The sequence below is a fragment of the Mesoplodon densirostris genome, chromosome 1 (genome assembly GCF_025265405.1).
Source record: "Mesoplodon densirostris isolate mMesDen1 chromosome 1, mMesDen1 primary haplotype, whole genome shotgun sequence".
Lineage (NCBI taxonomy): Eukaryota > Metazoa > Chordata > Mammalia > Artiodactyla > Ziphiidae > Mesoplodon > Mesoplodon densirostris.
In genome coordinates this window covers 118,447,330-118,469,191 of record NC_082661.1, presented here as the reverse complement: position 1 = coordinate 118,469,191, position 21,862 = coordinate 118,447,330, and the positions used below count along the sequence as shown (strand labels likewise).

General features: G+C 37.4%; 1 protein-coding gene across 4 annotated transcripts in view; it reads right to left on the bottom strand.

The window, feature by feature from the left end:
* CSGALNACT2 (chondroitin sulfate N-acetylgalactosaminyltransferase 2) overlaps nt 1-21,862 on the bottom strand; it is a 56,047-nt gene that overhangs the window by 17,640 nt on the left and 16,545 nt on the right. The window contains exons 2-6 of one of the 4 annotated variants that reach the window (XM_060108491.1): nt 15,171-16,105; nt 12,764-12,980; nt 11,124-11,225; nt 7,693-7,871; nt 5,791-5,885 (exon numbers count right to left, since the gene is read on the bottom strand). In XM_060108491.1, the coding sequence (XP_059964474.1) occupies nt 5,791-5,885; nt 7,693-7,871; nt 11,124-11,225; nt 12,764-12,980; nt 15,171-15,831 (1,254 nt within the window). In that variant the 5' untranslated portion in view covers nt 15,832-16,105. Of the gene's footprint in view, nt 1-5,790; nt 5,886-7,692; nt 7,872-9,325; nt 9,349-10,157; nt 10,250-11,123; nt 11,226-12,763; nt 12,981-15,170; nt 16,106-21,862 lie in introns of those variants that run through there. The other 3 variants (XM_060108502.1, XM_060108516.1, XM_060108510.1) reach the window with 3 other exon arrangements.

Sequence of the window (21,862 nt, the reverse complement as noted above, 5' to 3'; positions counted from 1 at the left end):
AATTGAAACTGTGATTAAAAATCTTCCAACAAACAAAAGCCCAGGACCAGATGGCTTCACAGGTGAATTCTCTCAAACATTTAGAGAAGAGCTAACACCTATCCTTCTCAAACTCTTCCAAAATATAGCAGAGGGAGGAACACTCCCAAACTCATTCTACGAGGCCACCATCACCTTGATACCAAAACCAGACAAGGATGTCACAAAGAAAAAAAACTACAGGCCAATATCACTGATGAACATAGATGCAAAAATCCTCAACAAAATACTAGCAAACAGAATCCAACAGCACATTAAAAGGATCATACACCATGATCAAGTGGGGTTTATTCCAGGAACGCAAGGATTCTTCAATATATGCAAATCAATCAACGTGATACACCATATTAACAAATTGAAGGAGAAAAACCATATGATCATCTCAATAGATGCAGAGAAAGCTTTCGACAAAATTCAACACCTATTTATGATAAAAACCCTCCAGAAAGTAGGCATAGAGGGAACTTTCCTCAACATAATAAAGGCCATATATGACAAACCCACAGCCAACATCGTCCTCAATGCTGAAAAACTGAAACCATTTCCACTAAGATCAGGAACAAGACAAGGCTGCCCACTCTTACCACTCTTATTCAACATAGTTTTGGAAGTTTTAGCCACAGCAATCAGAGAAGAAAAGGAAATAAAAGGAATCCAAATTGGAAAAGAAGAAGTAAAGCTGTCACTGTTTTCAGATGACATACTATACACAGAGAATCCTAAAGATGCTACCAGAAAACTACTAGAGCTAATCAATGAATCTGGTAAAGTAGCAGGATACAAAATTAATTCACAGAAATCTCTGGCATTCCTGTACACTAATGATGAAAAATCTGAAAGTGAAATCAAGAAAACACTCCCATTTACCATTGCAACAGAAAGAATAAAATATCTAGGAATAAACCTACCTAAGGAGACAAAAGACCTGTATGCAGAAAATTGTAAGACACTGATGAAAGAAATTAAAGATGATACAAATAGATGGAGAGATATACCACGTTCCTGGATTGGAAGAATCAATATTGTGAAAATGACTCTACTACCCAAAGCAATCTACAGATTCAATGCAATCCCTATCAAACTACCACTGGCATTTTTCACAGAACTAGAACAAAAAATTTCAAAATTTGTTTGAAAAAACAAAAGACCCCGAATAGCCAAAGCAATCTTGAGAACGAAAAACGCAGCTGGAGGAATCAGGCTCCCTGACTTCAGACTATACTACAAAGCTACAGTAATCAAGACAGTATGGTACTGGCACAAAAACAGAAAGATAGATCAATGGAACAGGATGGAAAGCCCAGAGATAAACCCACGCACATATGGTCACCTTATCTTTGATAAAGGAGGCAGGAATGTACAGTGGAGAAAGGACAGCCTCTTCAATAAGTGGTGCTGGGAAAACTCGACAGGGACATGTAAAAACATGAGATTAGATCACTCCCTAACACGATACACAAAAATAAGCTCAAAATGGATTAAAGACCTAAATGTAAGGCCAGAAACTATCAAACCCTTAGCGGAAAACATAGGCAGAACATTCTATGACATAAATCACAGCAAGATCCTTTTGGACCCACCTCCTAGAGAAATGGAAATCAAAACAAAAATAAACAAATGGAACCTAATGAAACTTCAAAGCTTTTGCACAGCAAAGGAAACCATAAACAAGACCAAAAGACAACCCTCAGAATGGGAGAAGATATTTGCAAATGAAGCAACTGACAAAAGATTAATCTCCAAAATTTATAAGCAGCTCATGCAGCTCAATAGTAAAAAAACAAACAACCCAATCCAAAAATGGGCAGAAAACCTAAATAGACATTTCTCCAAAGAAGATATACAGACTGCCAACAAACACATGAAAGAATGCTCAACATCATTAATCATTAGAGAAATGCAAATCAAAACTACAATGAGAAATCATCTCACACCGGTCAGAATGGCCATCATCAAAAAATCTAGAAACAATAAATGCTGGAGAGGGTGCGGAGAAAAGGGAACACTCTTGCACTGCTGGTGGGAATGTGAATTGGTACAGCCACTATGGAGAACAGTATGGAGGTTCCTTAAAAAACTACAAATAGAACTACCATATGACCCAGCAATTCCACTACTGGGCATATACCCTGAGAAAACCATAATTCAAAAACAGTCATGTACCAAAATGTTCACTGCAGCTCTATTTACAATAGCCCAGAGATGGAAACAACCTAAATGTCCATCATCCGATGAATGGATAAAGAAGATGTGGCACATATATACAATGGAATATTACTCAGCCATAAAAAGAAACGAAATTGAGCTATTTGTAATGAGGTGGATAGACCTAGAGTCTGTCATACAGAGTGAAGTAAGTCAGAAAGAGAAAGACAAATACCGTATGCTAACACATATATATATGGAATTTAAGGGAAAAAATGTCATGAGGAACCTAGGGGTGGGGCAGGAATGGAGACACAGACCTACTTGGGAGTGGACTTGAGGATATGGGAGGGGGAAGGGTGGGCTGTGACAAAGCAAGAGAGAGGCATGGACATATGTACACTACCAAGCGTAAGGTAGATAGCTGGTGGGAAGCAGCCGCATAGCACAGGGAGATCAGCTCGGTGCTTTGTGACCGCCTGGAGGGGTGGGATAGGGAGGGTGGGAGGGAGGGAGATGCAAGAGGGAAGGGATATGGGAACATATGTTTATGTATAACTGATTCACTTTGTTATAAAGCAGAAACTAATAAAAAATGTCTATTTTGCCCTCAAGTAAGTCAAATATGGATTCTATAATCAAAGTTATTTTTCTTCAGAATTTTCAAGGTGTCATTTTATTATCTTCTAATACCAATATTATCACGAAGGCCACGAGTGCCAACCTATTATTCCTTTGTAGACAAGCTAGGTTTTGCTATTTTTGGCGTTTCTGGAAACTATTAGGATTGTCCCTTAACTTCTGTTCTCAAATGCCTGAAGACTTATCTTTTCTTAGTTCTTTGAAGTTTTCTTCTATTTCCTCCCCTCTCTATTCTCTTTTCTTTCCCTTCTGGAACTCCTATTAAACAATCTGGGAGCTTCTGAATTGATTTTCCACATCTCAATATTTCTCTCACATTATCTCTTGGCCTGTCTGCCAGTTTATAAACTATTTCAACTGTGACCATCTGCTATTCAGCCCATTTACTGAGTTTTATATTTTCACAATTTCCAAGTTCTGACTGTATTTTTAGGAACAAATAGTTTTACGAAATTAACATTTTCTCTAATTTCCTTAAAGATATATTTAAAGCTGTTTTCTACCTGTATTCATATTCTCATGTGTTAATTTTTCTATTTATTAAAATTTGATGCCTCTTTCATTGTGTTAGCTTCCCTCAAACGTTTGGCTAGCTGTGGTTAGCTGCTACTCATTTTTGTTTCAAAAATCATTGTTCAAAAACCCCCAGTTGTTAGCTATGATTACAGGGCTCTATCTCCAGCAATAGTGAAGGAGGGGCTAAACGTGGTCTTGGGCAAAATGTGCCAACAACAGCTCACCTCTGGAGTCTGGGGCTCCCTATCCACCCTACAACTCAGTATTCCTAGGACCCTACCCTGCCGTTCTAGCTCCAGGGACCACACACACTGCCTCAGCCTGTAGGTCAGTGCCTGTGATGCCTGCTGTTCAGCACACCTCCCAGAGAAGCACAGATACTCTACCACTCCCTGTCTTCTATGAGCTCAGAGGATGCAAGGCAGCCCCATCTTCGGTGTTGTCCTGAATATGTTCCAGACTGTTCTCTCCTCCATTAATCAATCCTATGACAACTATTGTCATCTTACAGAAATTTCTCAAAATTTAGATCTCCTAATGGCACTTCTCTCATTCTCCAGTACGAATATGCCTTTTTATTTTTAATAATTCACTTCTACAAAGGATTTAGGGTGTCAGATAAGGCAGATGTAGATGCTCAGTTTGCCACTTTGACCCCATTTGTATCTATATTCCTAAGTAATACTGGCCTACAGATAAGGTAGAAGTGTGTGTGTGTGTGTGTGTGTGTGTGTGTGTGTGTGTGTGTGTGTGTGTGTGTGTGTGTGTGTGTGTGTGTGTGTGTGTGTTTATGTATACATGCTTTGCCAGGGGTTGGTATGAAGATAATGCTGGCCTCTTAAAATATATTAAGTAGATCATATGGCACTAATATTACCTGTTCTTTGAAAGTTTGGAAAAACTCACCAGTGAAACATATCTACGTATCTGCAGGTTAAATGTTTGATAACTATTCTAATATTTTAAATTGCTCTTTGTCTCTTCAGAGCTTCCATCTCTTTTATTTATAAAATACTAACATGAGCTTTTATAAAATATTAACATGAGGGACTTCCCTGGTGGCCCAGTGGTTAAGACTCCATGCTTCCAATGGAGGGGGCATGGGTTTAATCCCTGGTCAGGGAACTAAGATCCCGCATGCTGTGCGGTGCAGCCAAAAATAAAATAAAATAAAAGTACAAAAAACAATTTTACATGAATTTAGTTCATGCTAATTTTTTTTTTTTTTTTTTTTTCTTTTTGCGGTATGTGGGCCTCTCACTGTTGTGGCCTCTCCCGTTGCGGAGCACAGGCTCCGGATGCGCAGGCCCAGCGGCCATGGCTCACGGGCCCAGCCGCTCCGCGGCATATGGGATCCTCCCAGACCGGGGCACGAACCCGTATCCCCTGCATCGGCAGGTGGACTCTTAACCACTTGCGCCACCAGGGAGGCCCCATGCTAATATTTTATAAACTCTAAAATCTTTCCTTTTATTTAGAATTTTTTAAACTTACTATATGAAATAGATTTAATGTTTTCTTATTCTGATTTCGTATGTTGTTGTTTTCTATTTTACCCTGAATCTACCCACTTTATGATTACATTTTTTCTGCACATGAAGAATAAGCTCCTATATTTGTCAATCTATTATTTTTGGTTCATTAATTTCCACCTTTATCTTTCTTTCTTTCCTGGAGTTACTTTTCACTTTTTAAACGTGTTAAATTGTCTTCTTAGTTCATTTGTTTCCTTTTTGTTCTTAATGTTAACAATAAAAGATTAGGATAAATGCAATATAGTATCCTGGACTGGATCCTGGAACAGAAGGAGGAGGTGTAGTAGAAAAACTGGTGAAATCCTAATAAAATCTACAGTGTAGTTAGCAGTAACTTACCAATGTTAATTTCTTAATTTTGACAAATGAACCATGGCTATGTAAGATGTAAACAACAGGGAAAACTGGGTGAAGTACAGGAACTCTCTATACTATCTTTCCAACTTTTCTGTAAATCTAAATTATTTCACATAAGTTTATTTAAATTTTTTTCAAAAGTTTTATAACTTTGTCAATAACTGTATGTTCTGATATATGGCATTCTCATTCCAAGACTTTCTAAGTAATTTCCCATAGTATATTATTCCTTCTTATTTATTTAGTAGTTTTAATTTCCAGTTAGTAAGGTTTCTAAAATTAAAATTTATTTTTAGTATTACTAAATATAAGTTGGTAGGAATGACCGTACAATTTTCACAATCTAGAACCTGAATTTTTCTCTGTAGCCTAAACTTTTCTGCCCACCCCCCAACCCCCTGCCAGAATCACACTTTATGGAGGGGGTACACTATGAAAATGTGTTCACAGTAACTACAGTTTTTAATTGAAACTATGTTTTCTGTTTGTGAAACAAACATAAAGGAACCAGGCAAAGATCTCTGAGACTTTTCATAACCAATAGTAAGAGTCTTACCAGCTGCTGTTCCACAGGCGGGGGCACATCCAGATTGGCATAAACAATGGCAGGGTTGTAAAGACTAAACACCACAGGGTAAAACACCTTCTTACCTATAAATTAAAATATGTTTACATCACAAAAAGAAGTAATAAAATAAAGCATTGATCTTTATTGCAATATCTACTACGACTTTGTTAAAGTGTTTCTTTGTTACATATGATGATTTTATTTGATTAATATTATATTTTATCAATGTTCAGGTTACTGAAACCTCATGTTGGTGAACATGATGATGATTTTAAAATATATCAGTAAGTTTGGCTATGAAACTATAACCTTGCAAAAGAACAGAAAAAAAGACTAAAGGGTGCTTTATTCCCTTTTGACATGTTTATTCCTGTTGACTCTGGGGCGATGCACGAAAGCATTCTCTCAGCTGTTCCTGAGGTGAACCATTTATTAATCATTGTTTCATCGAGTTAGCAGTAACAGATGTAGGTTAATCTCTGACAGTCACCAAGAAACTTAGAAACTTCTGTTAAACTCACCCTTCAAAATGAATCATAGAAACAGTGAATCCAAAGGATATTGTATAATGGATACATAAAGAATAATTAGAATATAGAACTGTAGACAGATCTAAACAAGATTTGGAAAACTTGGGAAGATTGAGTTAAAAATACCTGATGTAATAGCCCCCTCAAAAGGCCTTGTCATTAGCATTCAAATTGTTAGCACTGAAGGGACCCTTTAAGGCTAACTAACTAGCCCATCTCCTCTCAATAGAGAACCCCTTGCTGAGACTGGCCTCAATCAGACGTGATAATATGTAGCACTCAGAAATTGTCAAGGACCCTGTAAGTAATGTGGCAGCCTTTTTATTACAAGATCCCCAGCAGATGTTCATCTCATCTTCATTAAAACCCACTCAGGGAAGGGGAGCTCAATTTCCCACAGGCAAATTTATTTCTTTTACATTAAAGAAATAATATAAAAATATATAAAATATATATTTTTGCCTGGTGCAAAAAAGGTAAATCTAACCCTCATTTACCCACTTGACTCTCAGAGAGTTCCTGACAACCATCCCTAACCAAATTGATTAATAAGAAGATAATAATTTGTACAGTATGAGTAGTTCTATATAAAAAAATTTACTATGAGATTTAATATAGAAAACTTCCTTTTCACATTTAAAATAATATTTGATATATAAAAATGTCATTTGCTCTTAACATTTTCAAAAAATATGTACAACATAAAACAAAGTATAGTAATCATCCCAAAATGCAGTCTGGAGACCAAGCACCATCTGTATCTAGACCTCTGCCTGAGTGCATGCCTGCATGTGTGCTGGCACCACCTGCCTGAGGTAGAGTGCTTCTGAATCTCACACATCACACTATCGCTTTGCTCTTTTTTGATGGGTGCTACTTCCTCCTTGTCAATTTCAAGACTTTTTATTTCTTTGCATTTGTTTATTTATTATTATTATTTTTTTGTGGTACGCAGGCCTCTCACTGTTGTGGCCTCTCCCATTGCGGAGTACAGGCTCTGGACGCACAGGCTCAGTGGCCATGGCTCACGGGCCCAGCTGCTCTGTGGCATGTGGGATCTTCCCGGACCGGGGCACGAACCCGTGTCTCCTGCATCGGCAGGCAGACTCTCAACCACTGCACCACCAGGGAAGCCCTGCATTTGTTTATTTGAATCCAAATGTATACATTGGAATCTGGCCATAAAAGAACAAGGGGTATGAACTTCAGAGGGGCAAATTTTCACTTTCCTACTTAATATTCCAGCTAAATTACACCAAATATAACCTTTAAAAAACATAATTACCTTGATTCAAAATATGGGATGTGCCGACATTGTTCTAAATTCTACACTCAACTCACCTACTAACATTTTACCCACCTGGCTCAGCATTTAACCGGCAGCTGTTTAGGAATTCGGCTGAGAAATATATATCAACATCGCAGAAAAACATCAAGACCTCTCCCTTGTCCCAAGCTCGGGCACCCACATTTAGTCCTCGTCCACGATTAAATTCTTCATTCAATGAGACCAAGGTGTAATTGTGAAAATTAGACTCACTATAAGGAAAGCACATACAACAAATGGTAAGTTCCACTTAAAGCTGACTCTCTTAACACAACTTACAAAATATATTTTACCTTCAGGTATTTATTATGTTGGGTCTACATTCATATAAGGAAAGGCAATGATCAGTTTCATGTGTATGATCATCATCAGGGACAGAGAGTCAACTAAATGCCCACATTTGAGGCAACATGCTAGTGGTGTGAAGTTAATAAGTGTTGAGGGGCCACTACCCTTCAGGATCTTAAAAACCCATTGGGGAGGTAAGAAATATACACATGGAAAAGTAGCATAATATTTGGTAATAAATAATGCAATCCACATGAATGATACATACAAAGAGTGTTCTCTCTAGTTCTTCAGATCTTTGCTCAAATGTCCCCTTATCAGAGGGATCCCCTCAGGCTACATGTGAAGTAGCCCTGACCTCCCTTTTCTTTAATCTCTATCCCCTTGCCCAGCTTTGTTTTCCTCAGTACCACCAGACATGTTTGTTTGAGTGTCTCCCACTAGAATGTAAGCTCCATGAGAGCAGGGATTTTGTTTTGTTCATTACTATGGACACAACGCCCCTCAAAGGGTAGGAGTTCAATAAATATTTTCTGAATGAATGAATGAACAGCAGTTCTGAGGAAAAAAGATTGCTTTTGTCTGAAGTAGTTAGAGAAGATGTTAGAAACAGAATTTAAGTTATACCTTAGTTAAAATCCTGAATTCAGTGGTGAGTGTAAAGGTCATTCCAATTAATTATTCTCAAAAGGCAAGGAGGTAAGAAAGTAGAAAGTTTTTTTAAAGAACAGGAATAAGACAACACAGGGATTCTAAAATGGAACAATGAGAGAAGACCAGAAAAGGGTCAGACTAAGGAGTACCTTCCATGAGAAGTTGAAGAACTTGGTCAGTGTTCTAAAGTCAAGGAGGAGTCAGGGTCTTTCCACCCGGGCAGTGGTTTTTCACAGCCAAGTCCATGTACCCACAGCATCAGAATTCCCCGGGAACAGGTCAGAAATACATATTCTCAGGCCCCACCCCAGGCCCCTGAATCAGATACTAGGGGAGGAGCTAAGCATCTGCGTCTCTCCTGGGACAAGTCACTCCAGGTTACTGATGTTAAAGTTGGAGAACTGCTGCACTAGGGGACAGCTGGATCAAAAAAGGAACATTTTTAAAAGATTACTCTTAAAATAGTATAGAATGGGAAATGGAGACACGGAAGCAAAGACTCAAACAGTGCATGGAGTGGACTCCAAGTGCTATGAGTGCCCATGCCCCCCCCGCCCCCTTTATACGTTGTAAATCTCTCCCTTCTTTTGGGGAAAGTGCTGATCACCACCTCACACTCCCAGCACCAAGTGGAGGAACTAATCACAGAATACCCCAACCACAGTAATTTCCTAGGGGCGAGGACCAGACTCAAGCTGGGCTAATCAAAATACCCCCACCCCACCTGGCCATAGTGACTGGCTCAAGAGTGGGCAAAAGTCCTTCCCTGGGATTGTCTCAACTGGATCTGGGAGAAAGCTCTTTCCTCTCTGATGGCAAAGCTGAGAAGATGTGAGCCCAGAGCCGCCAACAGCCATATACCTCACATGTGGAAGAAGCCAATCTGCAACAGGAGAATGAAGTCAACATGCAAAGAAAAACAGACAAGAAGACAAGAGAATTCTGATGGTATTCAAGTCTCTGGTCCGAGTCCCTAAGATACCAAAGCTGTTTTGGTTTTCTTCTCATTAAATTTGGTTATAATAACCCCTTTAGTTTTGGGAGTTATCCAAGATTCTTCAATAATGCTCCCATTTTCCTCAACCAAATTCAAGATAAGTTTCTGTCGTTTGCCACAGAGGAGTCTTGATTAGTGCAGGGACAACTTCAGTAATACCAACATGAGTCACTAGTACTTAGTAGGTGATCTGAAAATGGTAAGGAGGGAAGAGACAAAGGGAAGAAATGGAGGGAGGGGAGCGTGGGTTAGAGCGGTGGCAGCAGCAAGGAGAGGACAGAACAGAGGTCCTGTGCGGTAAGCAGCAACCGATTAATCAGAGGTAGAGAATGAGTGAAAGACGCTGGCCCTCAGACATTAAGCCCAGGGAATCATGAGAACCTTCGTCCGAACTGAAAGAGGGCCAGCAGGAGGAGGAGCCAGTGAAGGCGGAGGGGAAGACAGTGTTTGTTTTTCCTACTCCAATGCTGTGAGAGTCCCTTTGGGGTAGGGACTGCAACTCCCTCCTCTGTGCCCAGTCCTATCCCAACCACCCCAGTTAGACTCCCGAGCAGTGTACCTGGAACATAGTCGGTGGGACTCAATGAATGTTAGTTGAACGATTCGAGAAGAATGGCCGGCCAAAGCTGGACTCTTAGGGAATGGCCACAACTAGCAGAAAGGTAAAGAAGCAAGTAAAGGATACAGAGTTGATGTGGTCAGAAAAGTCAATCAACCTATATCTTACATTACAACATATCTACATTTACAAAATATTTACATTTTACAAACATCAGAGGAGAGGTTCAAGAAGGTACTGGTTAGGTATCAAATGTAAGAAAGCAAAGAGGATGACAGAGAAAAGGCTGAATTTGGCAGTTAGGTCATAACTCTGGGCCCATAACTTAGAGATGAAAAGGCTGAGAAGCTACAGAATTAATAATGGATTATTAAGGAATTACTAATTCATTCATTCAAACCTCTGAGTACCTACTGTGTGCCAGGTACTATATGAGTTGCTTGGTTAGATAGCTACTGTTTTGTGAGGTTCAGATGTTAAAGGACAGAAACCTAATAGCAGTTACTGGGTACTGTAGAGTCAGGTGGGGGTCTCTTAAGGATAGGGGAGACCTAAGCATCATTTGCAGGGTGAGAAGGAACTCAGGAAAATGGAAGGAAAGAAAAGTGGCAAGCAAGAGAGACAAGCTCAGGAGATGATATCAAAGCGAAGGGATTAAATTTAGAAAAAGGGAAAGAGTTCAAAAAGAAGGAAATGGAAGAATAAATGGAGGCAAATATATACAAGGTGAGTGGGCCGCAGAGTGAGAGCACCCTAATCATGCCACACTGTCTAAGAGGTTAAGGGAAGATGAGTCATTTAGAGTGAACTTAGGGGTGAAATGAGGAACTTACTAGCACCACCACTCACATGCTCAGCCAACTTTTAACAGCAGCTATTCAAAATTATTCATTCATTAAGTATCTGAAATTCTCATTCTTCTATTATTATACATAAAGGACTTCAATGTGGACATGGCTCACTAACCTTGTGACAGATTCTAGGATAGACTTGACTTTAGATAGTCCTTCTTTACCAAAATACACCACTGTGAGATGAATTCTCTTGTCCTGATGAATACATACATCCCTAACAGAATTGAAAAATAAAGTTCATTCAGGAAAATATATGAGGCACTACTCATTCAGAAAGCAATCACATGAAGCTTTAACAAGAAAACAAATGAAGCATTACTCATTTAGAATGAAATCACACAAAGCTTTAAGTAAATATAAAACTGGCAATATTGCTGAATTTTGCCATATTTCAAAACATCTTTGGAACTTTTGCTTTGCTATTGCCTTCAGAAGCAAATTATAAGCTACTCAAGGAAATAAGTTCAGTCAGTTCAAAACCAAATAAATAAATAACTCAAATTTGGGGTCAAGAGTTACTTTGTCTTCAGATTGGCTAATTAGAGAAATTATACTTATCATCAAGGAGTAAATATTTGTCATGATTGAGATCAGTAACTGTAAAGAATAATGTAGCATCTGAAGGTAATTCCAAGAAAGGCAATTAAAAAATGCTTTAGGAAATCAGATCTCAAGCGAGCAATTTCAAAAACGTAAAACTCATTCGGAAGCATGACTTCTAGATATTCTGCAACAGAACTGTGTTAACTAACTTTTACATCAACAACTTCAATGAGAACAAAGATTGGGACTACAAAGAATTAAAACTATCATATTAAAGTATTAAAAACATGACAATTGTTCAATTAAAACAAAAAAGTAAAACTTTCCTCAAATCGTTACCCTAATATGTAGTTGTTAATTTTTTAACACTTCAGCATTTAAAAATATCCAAATTTAATGATTAAAAAAAAGAAAAAAATTCTTTTAAAAACTGCTACAGTCTCTGCTTCCCAAGACGGAATAACATTCTCCCACGTTTACTTGAATATTTGTATTTCTAAAATTTCTTTCAATTTTGAAACTCAAATTGTTCTCGAGGAATTTTCTGGGGAGATAGTAATGCTCTATATCTTAACTAGAGAGGCAGTTACATGGGTGTATACATTTGTCAAAAGTCATGAAACCTCTATCTTTGGAATATGTCGATTTTATTGTATGTAAGTTACATGTCAGTAACTTTATTTTTAAAAATTCAACTTGTCCTAAAATGAATTCAAACACAATTATAAAGGTAATCAAATTTAGTTTCTAATGGTTGTCACCCTCAATTTACTTCACAGTTCAAGTTGTCAGTAACGCAATATACTATACATGCCTTAAGAAAAAAGGGAGGGCTTCCCTGGTGGCGCAGTGGTTGCGAGTCCGCCTGCCGATGCAGGGGACGCGGGTTCGTGCCCCGGTCTGGGAGGATCCCACATGCCGCGGAGCGGCTGGGCCCGTGAGCCATGGCCGCTGAGCCTGCACATCTGGAGCCTGTGCTCCGCAACGGGAGAGGCCACAGCAGTGAGAGGCCCGCGTACCGAAAAAAAAAAAAAAAAAAAAAAAAAGGGAATATCAAAACATAAAGTTCCCTAAAGCCTAAAAAATTGTTCTGTAATCCTAAGTAATCATACTCAGTGAAGGTAAATTAAATAAAATGGCATGAAATGTGCTTTTTTTTTTTTTTTTTTTTAGGAGAGCTCAGTCAAATCACTAAGCCCCGGGAGTTACCTGAAGTTCTGCATAAACTGTGCAAATGCTTCAGTTCTTTCAGCAAGTGGCACAATGATATTAATAATTGATCTAGTAATGTCAATCATCTCGCTCTTCACTTTCATAAGAGGTCCAAAAGGGCGGAAGAGAGTCACATGTCTATGTTCCGTAAGGTCTGCTTTCTTAAAAAAGAGTTCATACAGTGTGCCCTTATCTCTCTCAGTGCGATAATAACCTAAAGGAAAGAGTTAGGAACAAAGATGTCTCCATGTCAAAGTTTACAAGTTCAATATGACTATTGATTTTACTCAAAGATCAAAAGTGTGATACCAGACTTGTAGGGTTTTTATATATTTGTGAAAATTTTATCCCCACAGTATAGTCAACAACAACTGTTTCTTTAAAAGGAGAGGTTAAAAAAATGTTCACCACTCTGCTATATTATTCAACCCATAAAATATGCTCCAAATGACAATGATTCCTTTTCATATATGACTTTAATAGCAGAGCCTATCAACACAGAAACCAAATGACGAAAATAAAGAAATTACTTCTAGCAATATTAAATTCTAGACCTGAGAGTCAAATCATCTACTACTTGGTTCAGCTTAACAAAAATGACTTGAGTGCATTTGTGTCGGGCACTGATGGTATAAAGAAGGCTACATGGTCCCAGTTTTTTGGAAGGGTCAGTCTAGTAAGGAAGACAGAAAAATAAAGAAATAACAATATAGTGATATACACATGCAAACACACAAGACTCTGGATAGAATGAAGTCAGACAAAGAAAAATCAGTATAAATTTAAACATGGTGATATGAGACACCTTTGGGAATAAAGTATGGAAGTCTATTGGGCAATCTGGTTTTTAAGTGTGACACTCAGGAGAGAGGTTAGATCTACAGATGTGTGAGTCAGTCAATATCTGGAAATAAAATGGTGAACAAGATTGACTGGTCCCACTCCTCCTGAGGCTTACAGTGTATCAGGAACTACAAATCAGGAAATGGGAAATGCCATATACTATGACAAGTGCTATGAGATGGGACACAGGGAAGAAGTTAAGAAGTACTGCTATCTTAAACTTGCAGGTTGGAGATCACCTCCCAGAAGAAGTGACATCAAAGCTGAAGTCTGGTAGAGAAACAGGAGTTACTAAATCATTGTCAGTAATTATTTTTTTTTGATGAGGGAAGCAGCACAATGGAGGAAAAGCAAGGGACAAAATGTGTTCCATGCAGAGAAAAATCCTGTAAGTGACAGAATCCGAGGAGAGTTATAAGAAAAGCAGAAGCTGCAGAATATAAAACTGGCATAGGTTCCTTCCTTTTTAGGCAGACATGAAGACATTTTACATATCTTAGTTATCTTATTTCCTCTGCAGCTTTCAATTCTGCCATAAGCTACAAACATATACAGTGAAAAGACAAAAAGCTGAGCTTCCAGAAAAATTACAAGCGTTTTGAAAGAAACAACCCATCAAACATTGCAGGAAGTGACAGGGGAAAAAAGAGGTAGCTATAGGGAGAAGACAGCTAAAATGCCACAGAAAAGCACAAGCCCCTCCCTGATGGCCTCCAAAGGCTCAAGGTATTATATTATATTATAGCAAGTGATACCCATGATGATTTAGGGTCAAAAAAAAAAAAAACTACACGTGGTATACTGTTTACAGAATCGAGCAAAGAGAACTTTCAAGACATATTTGTATCCAAGATGGTTTTAAGTCTACAATTAAATACCTAGCAGGGGGTATTAAGATGGAGATGAGTTGGGATTTATAATTATTCTTGTTTATATTAATCAACAAATATCTTAAATTTATACAAATGTTCCTCAACTTCTGAGTCACGTCCCATTTTGACATATAAAAATCCTATGCCCTTTCTGCAGTCTGTATTAGGAAAATAGGTTTATTTCTTTACTTTTCCAAATGCCAAATATGCTTTTCAGAACTATGTATGCCTCTTGATGTTCTGACATGTGTTTCTCCTCCACTCAAAATACAGAACAATCACTAATCTAAATTAGGTTCTTTTTCTTTCCTTTAGCAAATGGTTTTCAAGTCTTGAGCCTTAGTTCATATATTTTAAAAAATATAAAAAATGGACATCAAGACCAGTTAAGAGATGAATGCAAATACATATACGTGCAAATACATATACAACCCTAAGAGCCCTTCGACCTGGGGAGTATTTTGCTATTTAAACTTAGATTTATTCTATTTCCCTGGTCCTTATTTTCTATTTTATCATGATAACATTATAATTTTTTCTAAAAAGCCACTTTAAATTCTTGGTGGAATTTAGTGGGTAAAAATTTAAATGTTTTAATACTGTGGATAATGACTGACATATTACTAGCATACAATAACAGAATTTTGTCATACTAACGTAACTATGGACCAACGCTGTTTTCACATTACCTTCTATGAAGTCATTTTCATTAAATACCAGTTTTTCTCCAAGGGGACCATCCTCATCTTCCTGTTCATCGTCTTCATCAGGATTATTAATGACCTCCAAGCCAGCTTCAATAACTTCTACCAATTCATCTCGCTTATCTTTTCTAACTGGTTTTTCCTCAGGATGGCGAGTGAGACCCATTTCCAACTGGAATACTTTCATTAAGGTAAAACTTTCAAAGGGAATGACTCCATACTCACTAGGTAGTTTGGCTCCTATGCTAACTTCAGCTTTGTCAATTTGTGAATGAAGAAACTCTAAAAGATCACTAGGTGCTTGCTCTTTGTTGCCTTGATAGCCTATGCCATTAGCCCCTACATTCTTTCTCTCTTGCAGTGATCTCATCTTTTCACTCATTTCTTGCAATTCTTGTTTTAATTGGGCAATTTGGCGTTTCAGACTGGTTGCTCTGGTTTGATAATGTTCTTCTTGCTCCTGTAGGAGGGCTTGATAATACTCTTTACCATAATTTTCCCCAACGATACCGGGAAGAGATGCATTTCCGTCAGTCTGGGGGGCACATTCCAGAAGGTACAAAAATAATATTAAACTGCAGAGTAAAGCGAGACCCAACAGTAGCCAGTGGGTCCGGGTCTGAAGAATCAATCCTCTTCTAGGCATTCTTATTAATGTGGACTTGCCTAATGAGATGTGCTCTTTGCTTGTTCATACCTTTTGCGAAAGGTTATAAAAGAGTAAAAACAAAATCAGGATTTCCATAAAAGGTACCAAAATGAATTTGGCTGTAGCTTAAAAAATTTCTTCCTTCAGCAGTGAATTCTACTTGAAGAAATGAGAAATAATGCATATTTCCTATATTGTTACCATGATATCCAGAATAAGGAAATCTGATCTACACAATCAGATAAAATCCATGACATGGGTGGTGATTTTTCTGTAAGAAACAGATCAGAATCAATCAGAATTTTGTTTAAGTATATCACACTGTTGACAGCTTCAGTAAACTTAGCTATGTGACTACCATAGGCAGAGCACCAGGAGAGGCACTAATATAGAATATTCAGTAAATGCTGGGAGAAAGTATTAAGAAAAATACCTTATGAAACACTAAAATATCACATGTAATACTTTCAACCAGAATGTCTACACATCCATAACCTGAATGAATCAAAGAAACATTAAACTTATGTTTAGCATAGCTTGTGTTACAATAGATAGATTCTATTGGTCCCTAACTATTTGAAAATTACATCACGTATAACTCTTTATTGACATAATATTTCAATTAACTCGCCATTTCCCACCTATAACATATCACCATTTGGGAGCTGAGTTTCTATAAAATGTTTTTGTTATGTTGATAATGGCTTTCTAGAGAGAGAGATTTTCTTCCAGTTTATTCAGTTCAAGCATTCCACTTCATTAATTTCTATAGCTCAACTCAGTCAATATAAGAGCCTTAAAATTAAGTTGGGAGGAAAAACAATTTCAAAAGGTCACAGACATCTGGAAAACACATTAAGAAACAGTTTTATATCCAAAGTCCTCCAGTAGATTATTTGAGCATTAGATCACATAATTCTTTCCACTGTATTACACAGCAACAGATTTCCTACAACTCTGGAAAGCTTGGAGTCTATATAAAGAAAAACAGGAACATATTTATCTACAGGGAAAGAAAATCCAAGAACCGTTTATAAATTTACAAAATTACATGCTATCCCTCATACCACAACCAGCTATGTGAGCTCTTCCATGTTTCTTTCTAAACTAAGGATCCTTAATTCTAGAAATACAGAAGGCTAAACCTAGGAGATAGGAAGCAGGGAAGGCCTCCACTGCAGAGAGAACTTATATTCTAATGAAGGGTTTGTCAAGAAGAACATGTGATACTACACCCTGCTTTTAACAGAGTTGGTTTCTACCAGTGCAGCAGAACCTATGGAGGAAGGTCACTAGAGAACATCAGCCCTCGTCAGTTTCTTGGTGATTAGGAAAGCCTGGATGCCTTCTGTGAAAAATGCTGCAATGTGTGTTTTTTGTGGCACATATTTATACAAAATGTAGGATAGATTCAAACTTCTTTTGGCTAGTGGATCACAAACAATGGACTTAACTACCCTTAGCCATTTATTACTTTAGTTAACCAAAAGATAACCAAGTATCCTTAAAATTTTAATTCACAAGTTTTACTATGATGGCATCTGTTTTACTGCTTATAAATCTTATTTAAGTGATATAGAAAAAAATTGGAAAAAAAATTGGTACTGTATCAAGAAAACTAAGTAAAAAACAAAGCCAGTATTAGTTCTAGGACTTTAACATGTCTCAGAACTGTAATTCTTAGCATAAGAAACCACTTAAATTTCACTGTTTAAAAGTTAAAACTCAGAGGTATCTCTTAACTGTAAGTTATTACTAGCCCGTTTATAGGGAAAAGAAAGATTAAAACTAAAAATGTGGGAACATAATCTTGAATAAGTTAATAAAGTTATATATATTTAACTATACTATATTCGAACTTGATAACTAACAGCATATAAGCTAAGCATGTCAACCTTATATTAATATGGTACCTCATAGTTTTTTTCTTTGTATAGACAATGTATTTTAAACTGTGAGATATCACCCATTAATGGGTCACTACCAAAGGTTTACTTTTCAGTGAAATAGAACAGGAAGTACTGGTGCATATCACATATAGTAGTAAATTTTGTGTGGCAAATACACACACACACATATGCATGAGCTACCCACATAAAATGTATTTATAAGTGGGTTGTGATCCAAAAATCTTGAAAAATACTGACTTATAAGGTATTTTTATACATTTCCCATGTCATCCTTTCAGAATAGTGTTGCTAGTATTTCTTTTGTATAGGAAAAATAGGTTCAGAAATGAAAAGATTTAAATAAGGTTATATAACTATTAAGTGGCAACATTAAAGCCAAGGTCTTCTTTCTCCCTCCTTTAAGCAAAATACAGGTCTGAGATATCTTACATGCTTATCTTACAGCTGAATATCTTATGGTTAAATATTATCCACTGAAATGAAAGAAAAGTTGCTGTAATTAAAGATATTTTTGATGTGGACCATTTTTTTTTTTTTTTGCTGTACGCGGGCCTCTCACTGCTGTGGCCTCTCCCGTTGCGGAGCACAGGCTCCGGACACACAGGCTCCGCGGCCATGGCTCGCGGGCCCAGCCGCTCCGCAGCATGTGGGATCTTCCGGGATCGGGGCACGAACCCGTGTCCCCTGCATCGGCAGGCGGACTCTCAACCACTGCGCCACCAGGGAAGCCCCGATGTGGACCATTTTTAAACTCTTTATTGAATTTGTTACAGTATTGCTTCTGTTTTATGTTTTTTGGTTTTTTGGCCATGAGGCATGTGGGATCTTAGCTTCCCGACCAGGGATCAAACCCGCACCCCCTGCATTGGAAGGTGAAGTTTTAACCACTGGACCTCCAGGGAAGTCCCTGTAATTATTTTAGACTATAAATGTTAGTTGCATAGCTCTGTGGTTGTTAAACATAAAAGATTCCAATTAAAGTCATATTTGCCTTTATGTTCCCTGAAGGGAACTCTTTAACAACATCCTAAAAAACTAGATTATGACAACTCTAAATATGTTAAGAATAGTATTAGAGAACACACCCATCTTCTGCTGTTACACCTTGACTGCCATCATTCTATGTAGTCTGTTTGTATGATAAACCAAGTTCATTCATAACCCAGAGTTAATCCCAAGCAACCTTCCAAGCACCAACAGCAGATAGTTAAGTGTTCTGAGGAGAGAATGGGATACTGTGGAAATGGAAAACTGAGCTGTCAAAGATATGTAAAACAAAATCAAAGGGCTCAGAGTAGAAAGAAACGTTAGGAGCCATCAATTCTTACACTCTAAAACAGACTAAAGAGACTTCCTTTTATAGCCAAGATCAAGTAACATGGACCAGATTTACTCTCACACTGGAAACAACTAAAAACAAACAAAATCAATTTTTAAAAAAACCCAATATATGAAACAATGATTTTCAAGATACTGAACATTAGGTAATAAAGTACACTGATCCTTGGAGGAACAAAAAACAAGTGACTGCACAGCTTTCTGCCGTAGTTTCCAGGCCATAGCACAGGGAGTCCCCTCCTAAGCAGAGCCCAGGTAACTCCCTGAGTTGATGAGGTGGAGCTGACAGTCTGAGGAGACCAAGGTAGCTAGGTTCAAAGGATATAGTACCAGAGGAGAGAGCTGGACAGGGAGAGAACTCCAGAGATCTCAAGAGGACACCCTTTGGGTGTGCAGCAGAGCACTAATAAGGGCAGGCATATGAAGAAACTAACTGAGGCTAAGGACAGAAGCACACACAAAATTAGAAGACACAGAACTCAGCATTCAAACAGGGCCAAGAATAGTGACTGTTCCCACCAGACAAACTGGAAAACCTCAAAATTCATGGGGCATTGGGTAGAGTACTCAAAAAGGTCTTGCCTCAGTAGTGGGAAATAATTAGCTCTAGACTAAACACAGGCCTGATCCTGCCAACAAACCTTAAAAGCAAGACCTGAAAGGATCAAATTGTTTCCATATAACTGTACAACAAGCTTCACAAATATTTATAGGAATATAAAAATATCCAGCATCCAGTAAAATAAAATTCAAAATGTTTGCCCTCCAAACAAAAATGATCAGGCATACAAAGAAAAAGAAAAACACAACCCATAATGAAAAAATTAATGATTGAAACTGACCTAGAAATGACAGAGATGCTGGAATTCACAGAAAAAGACATTAAAACAGTTATTATAACTGTATTTAAAAAGATATTCATGTTCAAAAAAATAGGGAGACACACAGATGACATTAAAAAAAGATTCAAATTGAACTAAGGAGATGAAAACATCAATTTCTGAGATGAAAAATATACTGAATGGGATTAACAGCAGATATTTCAGAACAAAATATTAATGAATTGAACACATAGCAACAGAAATTATTCAAAATATAGAAGGAAAAAATAATGAAAAACATGAATAGAGCACCTGGTAAGCTGCGTGACAACTTCAAGCAGCCTAATATATATGTAACTAGAGTCTCCAAACGAGGGGGAGGGGGCTACAGGAAATATTTAAAAAAATAAGGCTGAAATTTTTCCAAATTTGATGAACTATCAACACATATATCCAAGAAGCTCAACGAATACCAAATACAAAAGCCACAAAGAAAACTAAAGCAAAGCTCATGATAATCAAACTGCACAAATCCTACGATAAACAGAAAATCTTAAAAGTGGCCAAAGGAAAAAAACACATCATACAAAAACAAAAAACAAAGAGAATGGAGCAATGTCTTTAAAGAACTGAAAGGAAAAATACATCTACCTAGAATTCTACATTCAGAAAAAGTATTCATGAACAAAGACAAAAACCTTTTTTTTAGATATTAAAAAGCTAAAAGAATTCATCACCATCAGACCTTCACTACAAGTCCTTTAGGCAGAAGGAAAATGTTAGCAGATGGAAATATGGATCTACACAAAGCAATGAAGAAACCAGAAATGTTAACTACATGGATAATTACAAGATGTCTTTCTTTTTTTTTGGCAACACTGCGCAGCTTGTGGGATGTTAGTTCCCGGACCAGGGATTGAACCCGGGCCACAGCAGTGAAAGTGCTGAGTCCTAACCACTGGACCGCCAGGGAATTCCCCAAGATTTCTGTTATTATTTAAATTGCTTTCAAATATAACTGAATGAAATGGACAAATTCCTAGAAAGAGACAAACTACTGTAACTGACTCAAGGAGAAATAGTAAATACGAATAGACTTCTAATGAGATTCAATTAGTAATCAAAAAGCTACCCACAAAGAAAAGTCCAGAATCAGATGGTTTTACCAGTGAACTCAACCAAGAATTAATAAGAATTATTACCAATGCTTCACAAACTCTTCCAAAAAACAGAGGAATACCTCCCAACTCATTCTATAAGGCCAGTATTGCTGTGCTACTAAAACCAGATAAAGATATCAAAAGAAAACTACAGATCAATATTCCTTATGAATATAGACACAAAAATCCTCAACAAAATGTTAGCACACTAAATCTATCAACACAAAACACCATGACCAAGTGTGATTTATCCCAAAAATGCAAGGTGAATTTACCATCTGAAAATCAATTGATGCAATACACCACATCAATAGAATAAAGGAAAAAACCCGTATGATTGTATCAATAGACACAGAAAAAACATTTCACAAAATCTAGCACCACTTCCTGATAAAACCACCCAAACAAGGAATAGAAGGCAACTTCCTCAACCTGATAAAGGGCATATATAAAAAACCCACAGCTAACTTCATATTTAACGGTGAAAGACTGCATGCTTTCCCCCTAAGATCATGAATAAGAAAAGGATGTCTGCTCTCATCACTTCTATTAAACATTGTATTGAAGGATGTTCTAGTCAGGGCAATTAGGCAAGAAAACAAAATAAAAGACATCTGAATTGAAAAAAAAGAGGACTATCTCTATTTGCAGATGATGTGATCTTGCATAAAGAAAATCCTAAGAAATTAGGAACTCAGGATACAAGATCAATAAACAAAAATCAACTGCATTTCTATATACCAGCAATGAACAATCTGAAAATAAAATTATGAGAACAATTTGTTTACACCAAAAAAAA